Here is a 24,584-nt window from a genome sequence, read left to right on the forward strand (position 1 = left end):
CTGCCCAACACCCAATGCACTGCAACCTAACTGTAACCTAATGCTGTCACATGACTGTGCATTCTAGCTTCAGAGTACTGGGGTGTAGCAGGCAGGAAAGAGGATACAGCTAGATTAAATTTAGATGGAGGTACTAATGCCAAGCTGTGGAAATGGAGAAGGTCTATTCCTTCTAAGCAACTTGTTTGGGTGTCCTGTGACTTGTTAAATGTTGAAACGTAGATTCAACACTTATACAGTTGGTGTTTTTGCCTCGTGGTTGGTGTTTGAATGGCTGGCATGGTGCCATTTGAGGTATTTTTTTGTATTTTATTAGGATCCCCATTAGCTGTTGCAAAAGCAGCAGCTACTCTTCCTGGGGTCCACACAAAACATGAAACATGACATAATACAGCTCAAGGACAGAACTACATAATTTTTTTTTAAAGCACACGTAGCCTACATATCAATACATACACACAAACTATCTAGGTCAAATAGGGGAGAGGCTTTGTGCCGTGAGGTGTTGCTTTATCTGTTTTTTGAAACCAGGTTTGCTGTTTATTTGAGCAATATGAGATGGAACAGAGTTCTATGCAATAATGGCTCTATATAATACAGTACGCTTTCTTGAATTTGTTCTGGATTTGGGGACTGTGAAAAGACCTCTGGTGGCATGTCTGGTGTGGTAAGTGTGTGTGTCAGAGCTGTGTGTAAGTTGACTAAGTAAACAATTTGGGATTTTCAACACATTCATGTTTCTTATAAGAAGAAGATGTGATGCAGTCGGTCTCTCCTCAACTCTTAGCCAAGAGAGACTGGCATGAATAGTATTGATATCAGCCCTCTGATTACAATGAAGAGCAAGATGTGCTGCTCTGTTCTGGGCCAGCTGCAGCTTAACTAGGTCTTTCCTTGCAGCACTGGATCACACGACTGGACAATAATCAAGATTAGACAAAACTAGATCCTGCAGAACTTGTGTCAAAAAAGCAGAACATCTCTTTATTACGGACAGACCTCTCCCCATCTTTACAACCAATGAATCTATATGTTTTGACAATGATGGTTTACAATCTAAGGTAACGCCAAGTAATTTAGTCTCCTCAACTTGTTCAACAGCCACACCATTCATTACCAGATTCAGCTGAGGTCTAGAACTTAGGGAATGATTTGTACCAAATACAATGCTCTTAGTTTTAGAGATGTTCAGGACCAGTTTGTTAGTGGCCAACCATTCCAAAACATACTGGAACTCTTTGTTAAGAGTTTCAGTGACTTGATTAGCTGTGGTTGCTGATGCGTATATGGTTGAATAATCAGCATACATGGACACACATGCTTTGTTTAATGCCAGTGGCAGGTCATTGGTAAAAATAGAAAAAAGTAGAGGGCTTAGAGAGCTGCCCTGAAGTACACCACACACATTTTACATGTTTAACATTAGAGAAGGTTCCATTAATGAAAACCCTCTGTGTTCTATTAGATAGATAGCTCTGAATCCATGATATGGCAGAGGTTGAAAAGCCATATCACAAATGTTTTTTCAACAACAGGTTATGGTCAATAATATCAAAGGCTGCACTGAAATCTAACAGTACAGCTCCCACAATCTTCTTATTATCAATTTCTTTCAACCAATCATCAGTCATTTGTGTCAGTGCAGTACATGTTGAGTGCCCTTCCCTATAAGCATGCTGAAAGTCTGTTGTTAATTTGTTTACAGAGAAATAGAATTGTATTTGGTCAAACACCATTTTTTCCAACAGTTTGCTAAGAGCTGGTAGCAAGCTTATAGGTCTGCTGTTAGAACCAGTAAAGGCCACTTTACCATTCTTGTGTAGCGGAATTACTTTGGCTTCCCTCCAGGCCTGAGGACAAAGACTTTCCTCTAGGCTCAGATTAAAGATATGACAGATAGGAGTGGCTATAGAGTCAGCTACCTTCCTCAGTAGCATTCCATCTAAGTTGTCAATGCCAGGAGGTGTGTCATTATTGATCGAGAACAATAATGTTCCCACCTCTCCCACACTAACTTTACAAAATTCAAACTTGAAATGCTTTTCTTTCATTATTTGTTTTTTTATGGAGGAATACGATGGCTCACTGTTCATTGTTGGCATTTCCTGCCTAAGTTTGCCCACTTTGCCAATGATGTAATCATTTAAATAATTGGCAACATCAAATGGTTTTGTGATGAATAAGCCATCTGATTTGATGAAAGATGGAGTTTAATTTGTCTCTCTGCCCATAATTTCATTTAAAGTACTCCCAAAACATTTCCATAATCCTTTATATCATTGATCTTGGCTTCATAATACAGTTTCTTCTTCTTTTTGTTGAGTTTAGTCACATACTTTCACAATTTACAGTAAGTCAACCAGTCAGATGTGCAACCAGACTTATTAGCCACTCCTTTTGCCACATCTCTTTCAACCATACAGTTTTTCAAATCCTAATCAATCCATGGAGCCTTAACAATTCTAACAGTCAGTTTCCTAACAGGTGCATGTTTATCAATAATTGAAAGAAGCAATTTCATAAATTCATCAAGTGCAGCGTCTTATTAATCACATCAGACCAACAAATATATTTTACATCATCCACATAAGAGTCATAGCAAAATCTTTTGTATGATCTCTTATATATTATTTTAGGCCCAGCTGTTGGAACTTTGGCTTTCCTGGATATAGCCACTATATTGTGATCACTACATCCAATGGGTACGGATACAGCTTTAGAACAAAGTTCTACAGTATTAGTAAAAATGTGATCGATACATGTGGATGATCTTGTTCCTGTAGTGTTTGTAAACACCCTGATAGGTTGATTAAAAACCTGAACCAGATTACAGGCGCTGGTTTCTCCCAAACATTTTATATCCTGAATTTACTCGTCTTGTGTTTAATATCATTACTGGGTCATGTTTAATTGTGTTTACTGTACATTACTCATTTTAAATGTTTATTTTGACAACACAATAGGCCTACCCCAAACTTGAGGTAGATTGTCACTGAAACAAGTGTCTTGACGTGACTTGTTAATCACTGTGTCCTAATTAAAAGCATTGAGGGTTTAATCCCAGGCTGTTGCTGGTATGAGGGATAACTCTCCATTATCACTGGCTGTCTGTGTCACAGCATCATTAGGAAGGCATTATCTCTGGCTGTCTGTGTCACAGCATCATTAGGAAGGCATCATCTCTGGCTGTCTGTGTCACAGCATCATTAGGAAGGCATCATCTCTGGCTGTCTGTGTCACAGCATCATTAGGAAGGCATTATCCCTGGCTGCCTGTGTCACAGCATCACTAGGAAGGCATTATCTCTGGCTGTCTGTGTCACAGCATCATTAGGAAGGCATTATCTCTGGCTGTCTGTGTCACAGCATCACTAGGAAGGCATTATCTCTGGCTGTCTGTGTCACAGCATCATTAGGAAGGCATTCTCTCTGGCTGTCTGTGTCACAGCATCATTAGGAAGGCATCATCTCTGGCTGTCTGTGTCACAGCATCATTAGGAAGGCCCCCTCAACTCCATCACTGAGCCATGGGTGTCTGTGGATATGCCTGTCTGTTTGGGTTGTCACACCTCCAGTCAGTGATGGATTGAATGAATGATGATGGGTGATAAAATTATGAATAGGAGTGGCTGTAGAGTAATGAGATGGCGGTATGACAGTCATTTGTGTGGTAATGAAAATGTCATAACACTGATGAGGGAGGGAGTAGGGTATAGTTACTTATAAGAGGTTTGGTCAGAGTGCCAATTATACTGTGCTATTTGGGGGTCTCTTTTTTTCGTGGGACCATGATAAAAAAATATTATGTGTCAAATATATAGTAAACTAAATGTATTACCTTTTAATTTGGCATGAACACAACCAGTCATGATGTTTTCATCTTATTGTCAACAAACCACAAGTAGGCTACCAGCGCATGTTCATCCACTCCAAAATAATTCCAGCATTCAAAGTCTCGACTCGCGTCATTTGATAAATGGAAAGAGGCATCTGTTACAAAACACCAAAAAGTGTAATGACATCTGGTGATTGTTTCTGAGTGCGGTTACATGCACACAAAAATGTTTTTTGTTGTTGTAGATAATCAGATTAATATAATAGTTTGATTAAAGTGTTTACATGCTTTGCAAGAATAAACTTTTCCCTAATAATCCTGTTTACATGGACACATCTGAAATCAGGCTACCTGATGGCAGACCACTCATAAGTAAAAATGTATGCACGCATGACTGTAAGTCGCTTTGGATAAAAGCGTCTGCTAAATGGCATATTATTATATATTATTACTGCAGTGGGCTAAATCAGGGCCACACAGAGTGATTATTGGTAGTCTTAAACAAATCTACTATGAAACAAAAGTATACACCTCACGCACATAGTTATAGGCTTAAAAAAATAAGACACCTGTACCATGTCAGATATAGAGTTGAAATATATTACATTTTGAGTTTGCATCCCAATATTACGCTTTATATACATCACAGAAGACTGAAATCTAACAAGCTGTTTGACATAGAAACAGTGGATTTTCGTCGTAAAAATAATAATATATGTATTAATGATGGGTGAAATTATAAAAAATATTAATAACATTCCACCCCATGAGGCCAAAAAGGGCGCTTTTGGTCATTGACTGCAGGAAAGGGCTACGGCGTTTACATTTTCTAATATTTAGAAAGATTGCTCAGAAAACCAGGTGTTTTAATCGGCGGATGCTTACTTCCATTTTGACTTGACGCCCATTAAGATGAGCAGAGTAAGGTGTTTACATGACTATTGCGTAATCGGCCTACTGCCATAATCAGTTTAATATCTAATTATTAGTGTGCATGTAAACTTACTCATTGGGTCTACACTCTTGTAGCCTGAATTAATTGATGTGTCTCGCTTTCAAAAGGACCTTTTTGTAGAATGAAAAGTTGGAACACCTGAAAATGGCTGAGATATGGGACTGTCCCGGGATGTGCAGCCACATGGAACAAAAATCATTTAAACCATGACACAGAGGTGGGGATGTTCATTTAATTTGGAATATGCTTTTATTTTAATATGTACCACTGTAGCAGTACAATTTGCATTTTAAACAAATAGGAGAATGGCTAAATTAGCATTATTTAGAGGGGGACTCATGTCTCATTCAGGGGGTCTGAGACCCCTCCTGGGCCCCCTGTAATTCGCACTCTGGGTTTAGTATGCATGAAATTCAAAAATGGACAATTCAATATTAATAGTAATATACACTCCATGACCAAAAGTCAAACATCCCATTCCAAAATTATGGCCATTAATATGGAGTTGGTCCCCCCTTTGCTGCTATAACAGCCTCCACTCTTCAGGGAAGGTTTTCCACTAGATGTTGGAACATTGCTGCGGGGACTTGCTTCCATTCAGCCACAAGAGCATTAGTGAGGTTGGGCAGTGATGTTGGGCGATTAGGCCTGGCTCGCAGTCAGCGTTCCAATTCATCCCAAAAGGTGTTCGATCGGGTTGAAGTCAGGGCTCTTTGCAGGCCAGTCAAGTTCTTCCACACCGATCTTGAAAAACAATTTCTGTATGGACCTCGCTTTGTGCACGGGCCATTGTCATGCTGAAACAGGAAAGGGCCTTCCCCAAACTGTTGCCACAAAGTTGGAAGCACAGAATCATCTAGAATGTCATTGTATGCTGTAGCGTTAAGATTTCCCTTCACTGGAACTAAGGGACCTAGCCAGAACCATGAAAAACAGCCCCAGACCATTATTCCTCCTCCACCAAACTTGACAGTTGGCACTATGCATTGGGGCAGGTAGCGTCCTCCAAACCCAGATTTGTCTGTCGGACTGCCAGATGGTGAAGCGTGATTCATCACTCCAGAGAATGCGTTTCCACTGCTCCAGAGTCCATTGACGGCGAGCTTTACACCACTCCAGCCGACACTTGGCATTGCACATGGTGATCTTAGGCTTGTGTGCGGCTGCTCGGCCATGAAACCCATTTCATGAAGCTCCTGATGAACAGTTATTGTGCTGACGTTGCTTCCAGAGGCAGTTTGGAACTCGGAAGGGAGTGTTGCAACCTAGAACAGACAATCTTTACACGCTACGCGCTTCAGCACTCGCCGGTCCCGTTCTGTGAGCTTGTGTGGCCAAGCACTTCGCAGCTGAGCTGTTGTTGCCCCTAGACTTTTCTACTTCACAATAACAGCACTTACAGTTGACCGGCGCAGCTTTAGCAGGGCAGAAATTTGACCAACTGACTTGTTGGAAAGGTGGCATCCTATGACGGTGCCACGTTGAAAGTCACTGAGCTCTTCAGTAAGGCCATTCTACTGTCAATGTCTATGGAGATTGCATGGCTGTGTAATCTATTTTATACACCTGTCACCAACGGGTGTGGCTGAAATAGCCGAATCCCCTAATTTGAAGGGGTGTCCACATACTTTTATATATATAGTGTATGTTGTAAGGCCTATACAGGGCAAAGCAGTTCTTGTCATATTCATGAGTCTGAGGTGAAACGTGAACCTCTTGTAATGTGTTTTAACTTGCTTCTTTAGCAACTGAACCCACAGTGCTCCATGTTTTCCTTGTTCTCTGATACTGCTGTAAGCACTGTCTGTGTGTTCTGTCCACCAGAAAGGGAACACAGCCCTCCACATTGCCTCTCTGGCCGGACAGGCAGACGTGGTGAAGATACTGGTGAAGCGTGGAGCAGAAATTAACTCTCAGTCTCAGGTAAGAGATTCAGTAGCAAGGCGGCAGCCATCTTGCTTTCGTCTCTAATCCCTACCAGCTCTGATCAGGATTGCTGTGGCCATACAATGCTGTGGACATATGGGCTAAGGACATACCCTCTTACTGTGCAGTGTGTATATTGTATTGATTGATGCTCTACAAAATGATGTCTTCCCAAAATGATGTTACCTGTCGTTGTCTTCGTTAGGCTCTAAGGTCTAATGTTGTGCTGTTGTGTCTCCAGAATGGCTTCACTCCTCTGTACATGGCTGCTCAGGAGAACCATATAGACGTGGTGCGTTACCTACTGGAGAACGGAGGTAACCAGAGCACCGCTACAGAGGTGAGGGTGTCTCTTGGCAGTCCTACGGTTGAAGCCCCATTTTGACAGCACAAGATGTTACCAACACCTACCATTTTGAACAATTTGTTCTGCTTAGAATAATTACATAACAACTCTATCCATCACCATTGTTTGTCTGTGGTTATGCTAACCTTATCCCTCCCCATCTCCTCCCTCCTCCAGGATGGCTTCACCCCACTGGCCATCGCTCTGCAGCAGGGCCACAACCAGGTGGTGTCCGTCCTGCTGGAGCACGACACCAAGGGCAAGGTGCGGCTGCCTGCCCTGCACATCGCCGCCCGCAAGGATGACACCAAGTCAGCCGCGCTGCTCCTCCAGAACGACCACAACGCCGACGTCCAGTCCAAGGTACCAAGGCTGGAGGGAAGGGGTTAATGGTTAAAACGGGCGTCTGTGTCATTGGGTTAGCATGTGTCTTTGGCGCTACGACCATGTGTTGTTAATGGTGCAAGCCTGACGTGGAGTAGGACTGGAAGGGAATAGAATACGGTGTGTTACAGTTTTAGTTTGTCAGTGCTTTGTGGTCTATGGTTTGAATAAGAGTTTGAGTTTGAGTTTGAGTTTGAGTTCATTCATTCTTGCTCACAGATAAAACTGAAGAACCGCCCCCTGGTGTTTATGTGTAGCACTGTATAGAGTGTGCTATTGTCCACAGGTCGTATTGTTGAATGTCACCATTTAAGGGCCGTATGCATGCAACCTTAGGGGAATACTGTGGAAACAACCTTAGGGGAATACTGTGGAAACGGGGTGTGAAGGGATTGGCTGTGGCTAGAGTGAAGGACAGTAGCCTAAACTGAAATAATATTTTACACCAGGGCTATTCAATAACTGTCCAAAAGGTCATCACTGCAGCACTGCTGATTTTCATAGTTGGTTGACCAGTTAATGTCATTGATTGGCCAAAATCCACTCACCTGGATTACCCAGGTCTGAATCAGTTATTTTGATTGATTGATTGATTGATTGAGTGATTTACTTTTGGGTAAAACAATTGGCACTGGTTAAAAACAAATTGAAAGTACAAAGAACCCCAGAGGATAAAACATAACAACGTATTTTCAATGTGGTCCTCGACGTAGAACGATAACAGGAGTGAAAACTAGAGAATTAGTGAAAACTAGCAGTGCTGTGATTCACCAGGAAGTGAACAGCCGTAGCTGTAAACACATGGCACACCAGTAATAATTGGTGATGTCATTGAACATAACATTGTCCTTGTGTCAGGCCTAATGCTAATGTTATTAAATCATATTACACAATGTATGCAGCCATGACATGCTGTTTGCAGCATGAACCACACGGGAGACCCAGAGGAGGGTGGATGAAGAGTGCAGCACACACCCACTCTCACACACGTGGGCTGCATTTACACAGGCAGCCCATTTTTTGATATTTTTTTGACCAATCACGTCAGATCTTTTTACATCAGATATTTTTCAGAGCTGATCTGATTCGTTGAAAGACCATTTAGTGAAACAATTATAAACGCAGCCATGAAACAAAGTCCTCTGAATTTACCTGAGTTAGTTTGGAAATAACCACCATCTTAAAGTCTTACTTTGAAATGTAAAAACACTATAAATTGGCAACTCTCTAGTGAGTTTGGCCTTGTGGCGCAAAATGGCTGCCATGCGTCACTGTTGTGTGTGTTGCGTAGCGAGAGTAAGGCCTGCTCATAGAAAACAGTATTGTGTACAGTATAGCTCTATGGGCTGGCTTCTCTCATTGTAAAACATCTAAAGGTTTTTGGATGAAAGGCGCTATACAGTCTAGCGATAAAGCTATTTTCGAAGAGAAACGTACCGCTCGAGCCACGTTGCCCGTATTTTTTTGTTCTGTACAGCTACCCTGAGCTCTGAGCGTCTGTACAACTGTGTGTAAAATAACTCAATTCTTCCCCTTCCTCATCTCTACCGCTTCAGATGATGGTCAATAGGACTACAGAGGTATAACCACTATGTCTAGCACTCAAACCTTCAGCATAAACACATCACTTTTCTATTTTTGTCTTTTGTTCTTTCACCACTTTATTTCCCTCAGATCTATAGCACTGCATGGTGGCAATAGCCGCGGGTCTTTTCTTGGTCTTTTGATTTTGTTCTGTAATGCTAATTAAAAACTGGGTGGTTCGAGCTCTGAATGCTGATTGGCTGACAGCCGTGGTATATCAGACCGTATACCATGGATATGACAAAACATTTGTTTTTACCGCTCTAATTACGTTGGTAACAAGTTTATAATAGCAATAATGTGTGCGTAAGAACAGCCCTTAGCCGTGATATATTGGCCATATACCGCACCCCCGCCTTATTGCTTAAGTACGCATGTAGTTTGTCAATAGTTTGTATTTCAGTTAGAAAATTGTTATTTGTTAATTTCATAGGTCTTTTACTTTGTGCGTACTTTAGACTTCCTTTCTTATTGATTGGTTGAGTTTCTGGAGTTTTATTGATGTTATCACAAGCTCAGCAAGCTTGATTACTGAAAACCTCCAATACATTTAAACTCCAATACAAAATCACCAATACATTTCACACTAAGATTATAGACTTTACATAATGATGCATAATGCTTTTTACAGGGTGTTTGTTAACATACAGAACACCTATATGTTGTGTTGCATGCCATCTATAAATATCATTTTTTTTAAAAATCTATTTATATTTTAGATGCACTATGAACTAAATGTATATTATTTGACTAAACATAACAATGTTATTGTTATAATGAGGTCAGTAGCGTCCCATTTTTTTTTCTAATTACAAGGAGCTTGAGATTAGATAAAGAAATAGTAATATTATAAGAAATATATCAATGCAAATATATGTACATTATTATTGCATACAAATATGTTTTTATACAGTATATTATACTCCCCAATACAATGTCATGATATGACATCAATCCAAAAGTATCCAGGCGCTTTGCAGATAATTTGCAGAACAAATAGCATGATGCATCCTGTCTATTTTAATTTGCACCATTATCAGCTATCAGCTTTATATGTGTAATTTTGAATCATCGCGTAGTCTACAATTCTTCACACTTTTGTAAATAATGTTTTCACATTAAATCGGACCATGACTTTCAGAATGGAAAGGTAAGCCAAGAATTTCACAATACTCCAACTGCTCTGATTTCTCTCTGATTGCTCTGATTTCTCTCTCTGATTTCTTATGATTCCTAACATGACAATTTGCAGTACAGTGACATAGTGCACTTTGGTGTTAATTTAAAAGATGCAGTCATGTTAATTTTTTCTTTTTTTCTTTCTTTTTTTCTCTGTCCTGTAAATGTGTGGTTAACTAATACTGTGTCAGTTGTTTGGTTGATATTAACAGTCTGTGATTAATGTACGTCTATTTGTTTTTTTTATTTCCTTCAGTTATTCATGATTATTATTTCTTTATGATTTATTTAAATGTAGACACTATTGTTTTTATTTTGTTCTGACTGTAGCATCACCAGTTGCATGGTGGGGATCTTTCTTAGTGTGTGTTTGTGTGTATGCATACAGTACGGGATTTACGTGTAAGTGCGTAATCGAATCATGATTTTCTGAAACTGAATTTTAAGATTTATTTCCTTCCCTTCATCTCCTTGGTTTCCTCCCTCTTTGATATTTTGACTATTCATTTCATTTTCTTTATTTCTTTATTTTTGTTGACGTGCTGCTTAATGCGACTGCTGCATGCTGGGTTGGTGGAGGTCAAGGGTCAGACTTTGGGGGTCATGAATGAGGTTACTATCTAAACCACTCCGTCTCTCTCTCCCTCCCTCTCTCTGTGTTCGCCCCTGTGTTACAGAGTGGATTCACGCCACTGCATATCTCTGCCCACTATGGAAACGTGAACGTGGCCACATTGCTGCTGAACCGTGGGGCGGCTGTGGACTTCACAGCCAGGGTGAGTAGTGTACCATGACAGCTACCTTCTGATCTGGAGTCAGCCGTTGTGCCACAAGGTCTTAGGCACCATTACAGCTGCCTTCTGATCTGGAGTCAGCTGTTGTGCCACAAGGTCTTAGGCACCATTACCGCTACCTTCTGATCTGGAGTCAGCCGTCGTGCCACAAGGTCTTAGGCACCATTACAGCTGCCTTCTGATCTGGAGTCAGCCGTTGTGCCACAAGGTCTTAGGCACCATTACAGCTACCTTCTGATCTGGAGTCAGCCGGTGTGCCACAAAGTCTTAGGCACCATTACAGCTACCTTCTGATCTGGAGTCAGCAGTTGTGCCACAAGGTCTTAGGCACCATTACCGCTACCTTCTGATCTGGAGTCAGCCGTTGTGCCACAAGGTCTTAGGCACCATTACAGCTGCCTTCTGATCTGGAGTCAGCCGTTGTGCCACAAGGTCTTAGGCACCATTACTATAGAGCTTTACTGGAACTAGTGCACAGTTTGTAGTTTATAGGAAGGGCTGCCCACACACTGTGCCAACCCTGCACAGAGTCCAAGAGTCATAAAACACAGGAGACTTTAGAACACGTACACACGTACACATGTACGTACGCACACACACACACACACACACACACACACACACACACACACACACACACACTCTCTCTCTCTGAGCGTGTAGAGTGTAGTGCTCTTTAGGAACCACAGTCTGCTAATTATATGCTTTCCTGGACAATGACGCCATCCTCCTCAGCACTTCCCCTTTTCTCTGAATCCTCATGCCAATGTGTGTGGTCTCCATCAGCCACTCAAGGGAAGATGGTCTGTACTGTACTGTATTGTACAACCACTCAGACAGAAGAGAGGAACCAGGAGAATGGGAGAAAGCCAGTCCTTTTCAGGAGTTGAGACAGAACCCAAGGGCAGAGAAATGGACAGTGATATTTTCAAGCTAAAAGGTTACCAGAAGGTCACAGACTCAAGCAGTACTCTTCTCAGCTCTCAGACTGTGTGTGTGTGTGTGTGTGTGTGTGTGTGTGTGTGTGTGTGTGTGTGTGTGTGTGTGTGTGCGGCCAAAGCCCAAATTTGCTAACTCAGCAAGAATCCTTTAATTTGCAAAAATGTAACGCTCAAAACCACTGTCATATCTGCTATGTCACACTTTCTCAGGCATTTTTAGTCACAGTCATCCTCACAAGCTGTGTCCCGCAAAGCTTTGGGCCAGGCGCTCAGCTTTCACATTGTCAGGATTTCACAGACATCAGAGGAGTGGCCGGACGCCAAGACAACAGAACACATCCTAACAGGATGAATGAACAGGAAGCCATTGTCAGCAATTCAATTCAAGCTTTATTGTTCCAGCAGGGAAATTAATTGTGGCATATTAGAAAGCATAAACTACCCCCACTGTCTGATGGACAACATTAAACATAATATAAACTGTGTACTGGCATTGTGACAACACAGATTGTATACAATACTATTGTAGTTATATACCATTAGTTAATTAGTTGATGTAGATTTTAATGTGTCTTCCATTGTGTTTTATGTGTTTCAGAATGGGATCACGCCCCTCCACGTTGCCTCCAAGCGTGGGAACACTAACATGGTGCGCCTCCTATTGGACAGGGGGTCTCAGATCGACGCTAAGACTAGGGTAAGTCCACACACACCCCCACACACACACACAAACACACACACAAACACACACACACACACACACACAAACACACACACACACACACACACATACCGTTTGCCTGTCTGTCTGTCTGTGTGTGTGTGTGTGAGTCTGTGTGTGTGTGTGTGTGTGTGTGTATGAGTCTGTGTGTGTGTGTGTGTGTGTGTGTGTGTGTGTGTGTGTGTGTGTGTGTGTGTGTGTGTGTGTGTGTGTGTGTGTGTGTGTGTGTGTGTGTGTGTGTGTGTGTGTGTGTATTCTTACATTTGTGTACTGTATAGAGTACCAGTCAAAGGTTTGGACACACCTACTCATTCAAGGGTTTTTCTTTATTTTGACTATTTTCTACATTGTAGAATAATTGTGAAGACATCAAAACTATGAAATAACACATATGGAATCATGTAGTAACCAAAAAAGTGTTAAACAAATCAAAATATATTTAAGATTCTTCAAAGTAGCCACCCTTTGCCTTGATGACAGCTTTGCACACTCTTGGCATTCTCTCAAACAGCTTTATGAGGAATGCTTTTCCAACAGTCTTGAAGGAGTTCCCACAGATGCTGAGCACTTGTTGGCTGCTTTTCCTTCACTCTGCGGTCCAACTCATCCCAAACCATCTCAATTGGGTTGAGATCGGGTGATTGTGGAGGCCAGGTCATCTGATGCAGCACTCCATCACTCTCCCTGGTCAAATAGCCCTTCCACAGCCTGGAGGTGTGTTTTGGGTCACTGTCCTGTTGAAAAACAAATGACAGTCCCACTAAGCGCAAACCAGATGGGATGGCGTATCGCTGCAGAATGCTGTGGTAGCAATGCTGGTTAAGTGTGCCTTGAATTCTAAATAAATCACAGACAGTGTCACCAGCAAAGCACCCCCACACCATCACACCTCCTCCTCCATGCTTCACGGTGGGAACCACACATGCGGAGATCATCCGTTCACCTACTCTGCGTCTCACAAAGACACGGAGGTTGGAACCAGAAATCTCAAATTTGGACTCATCAGACCAAAGGACAGATTTCGACCGGTCTAATGTCCATTGCTCGTGTTTCTTGGCCCAAGCAAGTATCTTCTTCTTATTGGTGTCCTTTAGTAGTGGTTTCTTTACAGCAATTCGACCATGAAGGCCTGATTTACGCAGTCTCCTCTGATCAGTTGATGTTGAGATGTGTCTGTTACTTGAACTCTGTGAAGCATTTATTTGGGCTGCTATCTGAGTTGCAGTTAACTCTAATTAACTTATCCTCTGCAGCAGAGGTAACTCTGGGTCTTCCTGTCCTGTGGCAGTCCTCATGAGAGCCAGTTTCATCATAGCTCTTGATGTTTTTTGCGACTGCACTTGAAGAAACTTTCAAGAACCTTCAAGAATTTTCCGGATTGACTGACCTTCATGTCTTAAAGTAATGATGGATTGTCGTTTCTCTTTGCTTATTTGAGCTGTTCTTGCCATAATATGGACTTGGTCTTTTACCAAATAGGGCTATCTTCTGTCTACCTTGTCACAACACAACTGATTGGCTCAAACACATTAAGAAGGAAATAAATTCCACAAATTAACTTTTAAGAAGGCACACCTGTTAATTGAAATGCACATTAGGTGACTACCTCATGAAACTGGTGGAGAGAATGCCAAGAGTGTGCAAAGCCGTCATCAAGGCAAAGGGTGGCTACTTTGAAGAATCTCAAATATAAAATATTTTTTGATTTGTTCAACACTTTTGTGGTTACTACATGATTGTTATTTCATAGTTTTGATGTCTTCACTATTATTCTACAATGTAGAAAATAGTAAAAATAAAGAAAAACCCTTGAATGAGTAGGTGTGTCCAAACTTTTGACTGGTACTGTAAGTAAGTGTGCCCACTGTTCATACTGTATGTGGGTGTGGGGTGTGTTGATCAGTACGAGAGAGGGTCAGTAAGTGTGTATGTGGGTGTGGGGTGTGTTGATCAGTACGAGAGAGGGTCTGTGAGTGTGTATGTGGGTGTGGGGTGTGTTGATCAGTACGAGAGAGGGTCTGTGAATGTGTATGTGGGTGTGGGGTGTGTTGATCAGTACGAGAGAGGGTCAGTGAATGTGTATGTGGGTGTGGGGTGTGTTGATCAGTACGAGAGAGGGTCAGTGAATGTGTATGTGGGTGTGGGGTGTGTTGATCAGTACGAGAGAGGGTCAGTGAATGTGTATGTGGGTGTGGGGTGTGTTGATCAGTACGAGAGAGGGTCAGTGAATGTGTATGTGGGTGTGGGGTGTGTTGATCAGTACGAGAGAGGGTCAGTGAATGTGTACTGCATAGCTGGTGGATGTGTGTGTGAGTGAGAGCTGCAGATCAATGTAGTTACAGCTAGTTCACTAGAGAATAACTTGTTGAGTCTTAAAGCCCTCCATTTTCACCCGCTGTTATTCCTGGTCCGTTTTGCTGCTCAGCTTACTGCATTAATTTAGGGCAAAAATCCCCTATGATGCAACCACTCCTTCTCTCAAATCACCATCACTATACTTCCCTCAGGTAGCCTGACAATCAACCAATCTTTCGTGTCAGAAAATGTCCTGTGCCATTGATATTTATGTGTCCATTACCAAGGTATTAAATCATATTATACAATGGCAGGGTCTAATCCTGAATGCTGATTGGTTAAAATCGCATTCCAGCTGGTGTCTATTCCACAAGTTACCAACAGCTAAATATATGACATTAAAATGCCTATTTACTCTGTTCTATCAGCCCAGCAAAGCAATTTATAAACTTGATCTCCACTATAAAAAGCATCTAGACATTATCTCACATTTCTTTTAGACTAACATTTTGTTTTCAACAGCGGAGATTTGTATAAACCTTGCTGTATGTCTCTCCGACATTTGCAACATTGTTTCAATATTCAAATTCGATCTCCAGCTGTCCCATAGTAATGAACGTGTCGGGAGTCGGGAGGAGACAGACAGGCAGGCAGCGTTTCTCAGCCAGTCGAAATCATGAATCAGCTGGCATCATTTTTATGGATATATACAAAGAAATGTCAATTGAAAAAAGGTAAAAATAAGTGCAGCTAGTTTGTAGTCTTTCCAGCTTCAGTTTGAAGTGATTGTGTTAGCTGTGTTGTTGTCTAGCTCCTCTGAACAACAGTGTCCTGACGAGAGAGCACATTTTCTATGCCAGGTGAAATCGCACCTCATTAGCTCATTGTTATGGATGTACCCAAATAAATGTCACAAGAAAACAGCTTAAACAAATGCAAATGCAGCTACTTTACTGTTATTCTGGCTGCACTGTTTGACGTGACTGTAAATTAGCCGTAGCTCGCTAGCAAGCAAGGGATAAGAACGTTGCCAGCCAGTATGGCAATGGAACATTTAGAACCAATGACATAGATACAGAACAAAAAGACTGAAAGACTGGGTCGCGTCTCTGGCAACCGAACCGATAGAACGAACGACCAGCCGGCTTGGGTAGCAACCCAAGATTTGTGTCGTGACTGTATCTTGTGGAAGGATGAATTAGTATGAACAAATGAATCCAAATAAAGTTTTTAATGAAAATATGTCAATCATTATTTGAATATGTTGGTAACCCGTTGTATAAAAGTAATAATGCCCTCGAAGCCGGTGTTTTAAAGATATATTGGCACGGTTTGCCGGACCTCGACTTCGTCTCGGGCCTAACAACTCCCGTGCCAATATATCCTCCAAACACCGGCTTCTCGGGCATTATCACTTAAATATCATTGTAATGTCCACAGTTAATGTAAATATTGCATAGAAAGATTATGCGATTAGAGCCTAATGTCACTATAACGTCCAATTAACGTCAGATACGAGCAGTACTCTTCCGGTCAGTGCATTACAGCACCCATTTAGGCCTTTAATATACTATACATCCATATATCATATTACATGTCCAGAGTTAATGTTTGATATGATATCATAGGTGGATTATGTAATTAAAACGAACATAATATCATCATGTTGGCATAGAGTCAATGTAAAATAATGGCAAAAAATCAACATTAGGGGATGCAGCCTAGGGTATAGCACAGCTTTGTTATTGCAACGGATGGGTCAGTGTGGGACAGGGTATCAGTTATCACAAACTCCAGTATAATATTCTAGTAAAACAGTCTGTTTAATCACCATCATAACTCCAGTATAATATTCTAGTAAAACAGTCTGTTTAATCACCATCATAACTCCAGTATAATATTCTAGTAAAACAGTCTGTTTAATCACCACCATAACCAGTATAATATTCTAGTAAAACAGTCTGTTTAATCACCACCATAACTCCAGTATAATATTCTAGTAAAACAGTCTGTTTAATCACCACCATAACTCCAGTATAATATTCTAGTAAAACAGTCTGTTTAATCACCACCATAACCAGTATAATATTCTAGTAAAACAGTCTGTTTAATCACCACCATAACTCCAGTATAATATTCTAGTAAAACAGTCTGTTTAATCACCACCATAACTCCAGTATAATATTCTAGTAAAACAGTCTGTTTAATCACCACCATAACTCCAGTATAATATTCTAGTAAAACAGTCTGATTAATCACCATCATAACTCCAGTATAATATTCTAGTAAAACAGTCTGTTTAATCACCATCATAACTCCAGTATAATATTCTAGTAAAACAGTCTGTTTAATCACCACCATAACTCCAGTATAATATTCTAGTAAAACAGTCTGTTTAATCAGGAAAACATCTGTACTTCCTGGCTGTCACGGTCGTCTAAGAGCGAAGGAGACCAAGGCGCAGCGTGTGCAAGAAACATGACTTTATTAATTAAAGTTTCGAACTACAAACAAAAGACGACACATGAAGTCCACGGTACACCGACCGAAACGGAACAAAAACCCACAACACCCAAAGGAAAACATACAGATAAATATGGCTCCCAATCAGAGATAACGAGCCGACAGCTGACACTCGTTACCTCCGATTGGGAGTCACATGACTACACAAGAACTAACCAAAACCACACACACCCAAATGAACACACCCTATTCCCAACCTAACCAAAACAAACCCCAACAACACGAATACACCCTGGCTCAAATACAAGTCCCGGAGCCAGAGTGTGACAGTACCCCCCCCTAAAGGCGCGGACTGCGACCGCGCCTCAACTAGGGCTAACCCAGGGAGGGCTGGGTGGGCATACCTCTTCGGCGGTGGTTCTGGCTCTGGTCGTGGTCCCCACCCCACCATAGTCACTACCCGCTTCCGTAGCCTCCTCCAACTGACCACCCTCCAACTTAACCCCCCCGGATTAAGGGGCAGCACCGGACTAAGAGGCAGCACCGGACTAAGGGGCAGCACCGGACTAAGGGGCAGCACCAGGATAAGGGGCAGCACCAGACTAAGGGGCAGCACCGGACTAAGGGGCAGCACCGGACTGAATGGCAGTTCCTGGCTGGCTGGCTCTGGCGGATCCTGGCTGGACGGCTCATGGCTGGCTGACGGATCTGGCTGCTCATGGCTGGCTGACGGATCTGGCTGCTCATGGCTGGCTGACGGATCTGGCTGCTCATGGCAGGCTGACGGATCTGGCTGCTCATGGCTGGCTGACGGATCTGGCTGCTCATGGCAGGCTGACGGATCTGGCTGCTCATGGCTGGCGGAAGGCTCTGGCTGATCCTGTCTGGCGGACGGCTCTGGCTGATCCTGTCTGGCGGAAGGCTCTGGCTGATCCTGTCTGGCGGAAGGCTCTGGCTGATCCTGTCTGGCGGAAGGCTCTGGCTGATCCTGTCTGGCGGAAGGCTCTGGCTGATCCTGTCTGGCGGAAGGCTCTGGCTGATCCTGTCTGGCGGAAGGCTCTGGCTGCTCCTGTCTGGCGGAAGGCTCTAGCGGCTCCTGTCTGGCGGAAGGCTTTAGCGGCTCCGGTCTGGCGGACGGCTCTGAAGGCTCATGGCAGACGGGCGGCTTTGCAGGCTCAGTACAGACGGGCAGTTCATGCAGCGCTTGGCAGACGGACAGTTCAGACGGCGTTGGGCAGACAGGCAGTTCAGGCGCCTTTGGGCAGACGGGCAGTTCAAGCGCCGTTGGGCAGACGGGCAGTTCAGGCGCCGTTGGGCAGACGGGCAGTTCAGGCGCCGTTGGGCAGACGGCAGACTCTGGCCGGCCGAGACGCACTATAGGCCTGGTGCGTGGTGCCGGAACTGGTGGTCCCGGGCTGAGGACACGCATCTCAGGGCTAGTGCGGGGAGCAGCAACAGGACGCACAGGACTCTGGGGACCCACAGGAGGCTTGGTGCGTGGTGTAGGCACTGGTGGTACTGGGCTTGAGCGGGGAGGTGGCGCCGGAAATACCGGACCGTGCAGGCTTACTGGCTCCCTTGAGCACTGAGCCTGCCCAACCTTACCTGGTTGTATGCTCCCCGTCGCCCGACCAGTACGGGAAGGAGGAATAACCCGCACCGGGCTATGTAGGCGAACCGGGGACACCATGCGTAAGGCTGGTGCCATGTAAGCCGGCCCGAGGAGACGCACTGGTGGCCTGATGCGTTGGGCCGGCTTCATGACATCCGGCTCAACGCTCAATCTAGCCCGGCCGATACGTGGAGCTGGAATGTACCGAACCGGGCTATGCACGCGTACAGGAGACACCATGCGGTCTACTGCGTAACACGGTGTCTGCCCGTACTCTCGCTCTCCACGGTAAGTACAGGGAGTAGGCGCAGGTCTCCTACCTGACTTCGCCACACTCCCTTTAAGGCCCCCCCCAAGAAATTTTTGGCTAGTGCTCACGGGCTTCCAGCCTTGCCTCTGTGCTGCCTCCTCATATTGCCTCCTCTCGGCTTTAGCTGCCTCCAGCTCTTCACGAGGGCGGCGATATTCTCCCGGTTGTGCCCAAGGACCCCTTCCATCCAGTATCTCCTCCCATGTCCATGAATCCTGTGTAGGTGGATCCTGTTGCCGCTTGACACGCCGCTTGGTCCTAGAATGGTGGGTTTTTCCCCTCACAACATAGAAGTTGTACCCAGGTGCGCTCAGCGGAAGACGGCCCGGGCACGGTCCAATTCCCGTCAGGGGTGGAGGCCCGGTCGCAATCCACGCGCACACCCAGCGGGAGGCCCTGAACTGCCCGCGGCCGGGGGGGCCGCGAGTGCCGGGGCGCCGCGTGTGCAAGAAACATGACTTTATTAATTAAAGTTTCGAACTACAAACAAAAGACGACACATGAAGTCCACGGTACACCGACCGAAACGGAACAAAAACCCACAACACCCAAAGGAAAACATACAGATAAATATGGCTCCCAATCAGAGATAACGAGCCGACAGCTGACACTCGTTACCTCCGATTGGGAGTCACATGACTACACAAGAACTAACCAAAACCACACACACCCAAATGAACACACCCTATTCCCAACCTAACCAAAACAAACCCCAACAACACGAATACACCCTGGCTCAAATACAAGTCCCGGAGCCAGAGTGTGACACTGGCAGATTGGATAAAAGAATAAAGCCTGTGTGTGTTTACTTATAAACAACCTCCACAGCAACAACAACAACAACAACAACAACAACAACAACTAAAGCCTTATGAAACCCTCACGTAACAGCAGGTCCGTCCTCATGTTTTATTACACAGCTGATTTGAGGGATACAGGGGACGTTTTGTCTGTTTGATTTTCTTTAGTTTGACATGGTAATGTATTTAATTAAGCCATTGGTCCACTGGTAGACGTCTACCAAGATACTCAGGGGACTGGAGTAATGTAAGTCCACTGTGGATCAATGAGCTTCAGTCAGCAGTTTATTCACCAGGGAATGGAACCATAGCCCCTTAGATGGACATGTCATAAGTGCTGTGACCTGATCAATACTCTGCTACCACTGGTGACCTTGAACCATGTGTGTGCATGTGTGTGTGTGTTCATGCGAGGATGGGGGGTTGTTTTATGTGTGTGTGTGTGTGTGCGTGCATGTGTGTTTTGTATGCCCTGTGTGTATCACAGGAGGTTGGTGTCACCTTAATTGGGGAGGATGGGTTTGTGGTAATGTCTGGAACGGAATAAGTGGAATGGTATCAAATACATCAACACATGGTTTCTATCAGAACTCCAGTATAATATTCTAGTAAAACAGTCTGTTTAATCACCATCATAACTCCAGTATAATATTCTAGTAAAACAATCTGTTTAATCACCATCATAACTCCAGTATAATATTCTAGTAAAACAGTCTGTTTAATCACCATCATAACTCCAGTATAATATTCTAGTAAAACAGTCTGTTTAATCACCATCATAACTCCAGTATAATATTCTAGTAAAACAATCTGTTTAATCACCATCATAACTCCAGTATAATATTCTAGTAAAACAATCTGTTTAATCAACATCATAACTCCAGTATAATATTCTAGTAAAACAGTCTGTTTAATCACCATCATAACTCCAGTATAATATTCTAGTAAAACAGTCTGTTTAATCACCATCATAACTCCAGTATAATGTTCTAGTAAAATAGTCTGTTTAATCACCATCATAACTCCAGTATAATATTCTAGTAAAACAGTCTGTTTAATCACCATCATAACTCCAGTATAATATTCTAGTAAAACAGTCTGTTTAATCACCATCATAACTCCAGTATAATATTCTAGTAAAACAGTCTGTTTAATCACCATCATAACTCCAGTATAATATTCTAGTAAAACAGTCTGTTTAATCACCATCATAACTCCAGTATAATATTCTAGTAAAACAGTCTGTTTAATCACCATCATAACTCCAGTATAATATTCTAGTAAAACAGTCTGTTTAATCACCATCATAACTCCAGTATAATATTCTAGTAAAACAGTCTGTTTAATCAGGAAAACATCTGTACTTCCTGGCAGATTGGATAAAAGAATAAAGCCTGTGTGTGTTTACTTGTAAACAACCTCCACAACAACAACAACAACAACAACAACAACAGCAGCAGCAGCCTCCACTTGTGTGAATGAACCTTATAGATCTGTGTGTATTTGTATTTGTTTAATGATGACCATCTGTGTGTGTGTGTATTTGTTTAATGATGACCATCTGTGTGTGTGTTGTCTACAGGACGGCCTCACACCTCTACACTGTGCCGCCAGGAGTGGACATGACCCAGCAGTGGAGCTACTGCTGGAGAGAGGAGCACCCATGCTGGCCAGGACCAAGGTACACACACACACACACACACACACACACACACACACACACACACACACACACACACACACGGACACACACGGACACACATGGACAGACACACATGGACACACACAAACTCACACACACACACACACACACACACACGGACACACACACACACGGACACACACGGACACACATGGACAGACACACATGGACACACACAAACTCACACACACACACACACACACACACACGGACACACACACACACACACAGACACACACACACACGGACACACATGGATGGACACACACTCACACACACTCGCACACACACACACACACACACACACCAACACAAGCATGGATACACACACATGCACACATAGACTCCCTCTCTCTGACCATCTTCTCTCTCTCTGTAGAACGGTCTGTCTCCTCTACACATGTCGTCTCAGGGTGACCACGTTGAGTGTGTCAAGCACCTGCTGCAGCACAAGGCGCCTGTTGATGATGTCACATTGGACTACCTGACGGCGCTGCACGTCGCCGCCCACTGCGGTCACTACAGAGTCACCAAGCTGCTGCTGGACAAGCGGGCCAACCCCAACGCTAGAGCACTGGTACTACTCACTAATACAATGACTTTCATTACAAGGACCAGTACTACAGGTCCTTGTAATGTCTCTAAGAGACAGAACAAAGTGTGGAGTGAGAATAAGATGGCCTCTCATGTATGTCTCAACATGTCAACATGTCCCTACATGTGTATGTAGGTGTGTTTCATACATCATGTGTCTGGTGTGTGTGTCTGTCAGAACGGCTTCACTCCGCTGCACATCGCCTGTAAGAAGAACAGAGTGAAGGTGATGGAGCTGCTGGTCAAGTATGGAGCATCTATCCAGGCCATCACAGAGGTAAGTCTGGCCAGTTCAGATAGAAGAGTTTTTGAACTTTTTACAATACAACAAGCTTGGTAATATACACACAAATACAGCTACACCAGATTACACAATATACACACAATTACAGCTACACCAGATTACACAATATACACACAAATACAGCTACACCAGATTACACAATATACACACAAATACAGCTACACCAGATTACACAATATACACACAATTACAGCTACACCAGATTACACAATATACACACAAATACAGCTACACCAGATTACACAATATACACACAAATACAGCTACACCAGATTACACAATATACACACAAATACAGCTACACCAGATTACACAATATACACACAAATACAGCTACACCAGATTACACAATATACACACAATTACAGCTACACCAGATTACACAATATACACACAATTACAGCTACACCAGATTACACAATATACACACAAATACAGCTACACCAGATTACACAATATACACACAATTACAGCTACACCAGATTACACAATATACACACAATTACAGCTACACCAGATTACACAATATACACACAAATACAGCTACACCAGATTACACAATATACACACAAATACAGCTACACCAGATTACACAATATACACACAATTACAGCTACACCAGATTACACAATATACACACAAATACAGCTACACCAGATTACACAATATACACACAAATACAGCTACACCAGATTACACAATATACACACAATTACAGCTACACCAGATTACACAATATACACACAATTACAGCTACACCAGATTACACAATATACACACAATTACAGCTACACCAGATTACACAATATACACACAATTACAGCTACACCAGATTACACAATATACACACAAATACAGCTACACCAGATTACACAATATACACACAATTACAGCTACACCAGATTACACAATATACACACAATTACAGCTACACCAGATTACACAATATACACACAATTACAGCTACACCAGATTACACAATATACACACAATTACAGCTACACCAGATTACACAATATACACACAAATACAGCTATACCAGATTACACAATATACACACAAATACAGCTACACCAGATTACACAATATACACACAATTACAGCTACACCAGATTACACAATATACACACAAATACAGCTACACCATATTACACAATATACACACAAATACAGCTACACCAGATTACACAATATACACACAATTACAGCTACACCAGATTACACAATATACCATGCAACCACACACTCCTTTACTCTTCAACACTGTTGATGTACAGTCCCAGTGACTTGTGTTTTGACCAGAACTGGCTTCACATGCATGAACGGTAATGATACTTTGTAATGATGAAAACTCTCTCCCCTCCCTCCATCCAGTCTGGCCTGACTCCCGTCCACGTAGCTGCCTTCATGGGTCACCTCAACATCGTCCTGCTGCTACTGCAGAACGGAGCCTCGCCTGACGTCAGCAACATTGTGAGTGATGGGGGTTAACGTCATGACAACGACAATGGCATGGACAGTGGGTGTACGTGTCTGTGCATTAATGGGTGTTTGTGCTGTCTCAGGGTGTCTCGTGTGTGTATGAGGGTGTGCCCGTACACGTGTGTGTGTGTGTGTGTGTGTGTGTGTGTGTCTGTATCTCTGCGTGTGTGTTTTTGTGTTTCTTCTGATTCACGTGTGTGTTCTGTGCAGCGTGGGGAGACTGCTCTACACATGGCGTCCAGGGCAGGACAGGTGGAGGTGGTGCGCTGTCTGCTGAGGAACGGCGCCATGGTGGACGCCAGAGCCAGGGTGAGACACATTATCACACACTACACACAACTCACCACTCCACTCCCAC

General features: G+C 43.2%; 1 protein-coding gene across 1 annotated transcript in view; it reads left to right on the plus strand.

Annotated features, from left to right (window-relative positions):
- The window catches only part of LOC311116386 (ankyrin-2-like), a gene marked incomplete at both ends in the record, with an annotated part of 131,810 nt that overhangs the window by 43,040 nt on the left and 64,186 nt on the right, over positions 1-24,584 (plus strand). The window contains 12 exon segments of the mRNA XM_084191464.1: positions 6,614-6,712; positions 6,957-7,055; positions 7,239-7,424; positions 9,002-9,025; positions 10,171-10,179; positions 10,886-10,984; positions 12,542-12,640; positions 21,727-21,825; positions 22,226-22,423; positions 22,619-22,717; positions 24,119-24,217; positions 24,437-24,535. Of these exon segments, the coding sequence (XP_084047590.1) occupies positions 6,614-6,712; positions 6,957-7,055; positions 7,239-7,424; positions 9,002-9,025; positions 10,171-10,179; positions 10,886-10,984; positions 12,542-12,640; positions 21,727-21,825; positions 22,226-22,423; positions 22,619-22,717; positions 24,119-24,217; positions 24,437-24,535 (1,209 nt within the window).

The sequence above is a fragment of the Coregonus lavaretus genome (genome assembly GCF_964263955.1).
Source record: "Coregonus lavaretus genome assembly, contig: HAP1_SCAFFOLD_524, whole genome shotgun sequence".
Lineage (NCBI taxonomy): Eukaryota > Metazoa > Chordata > Actinopteri > Salmoniformes > Salmonidae > Coregonus > Coregonus lavaretus.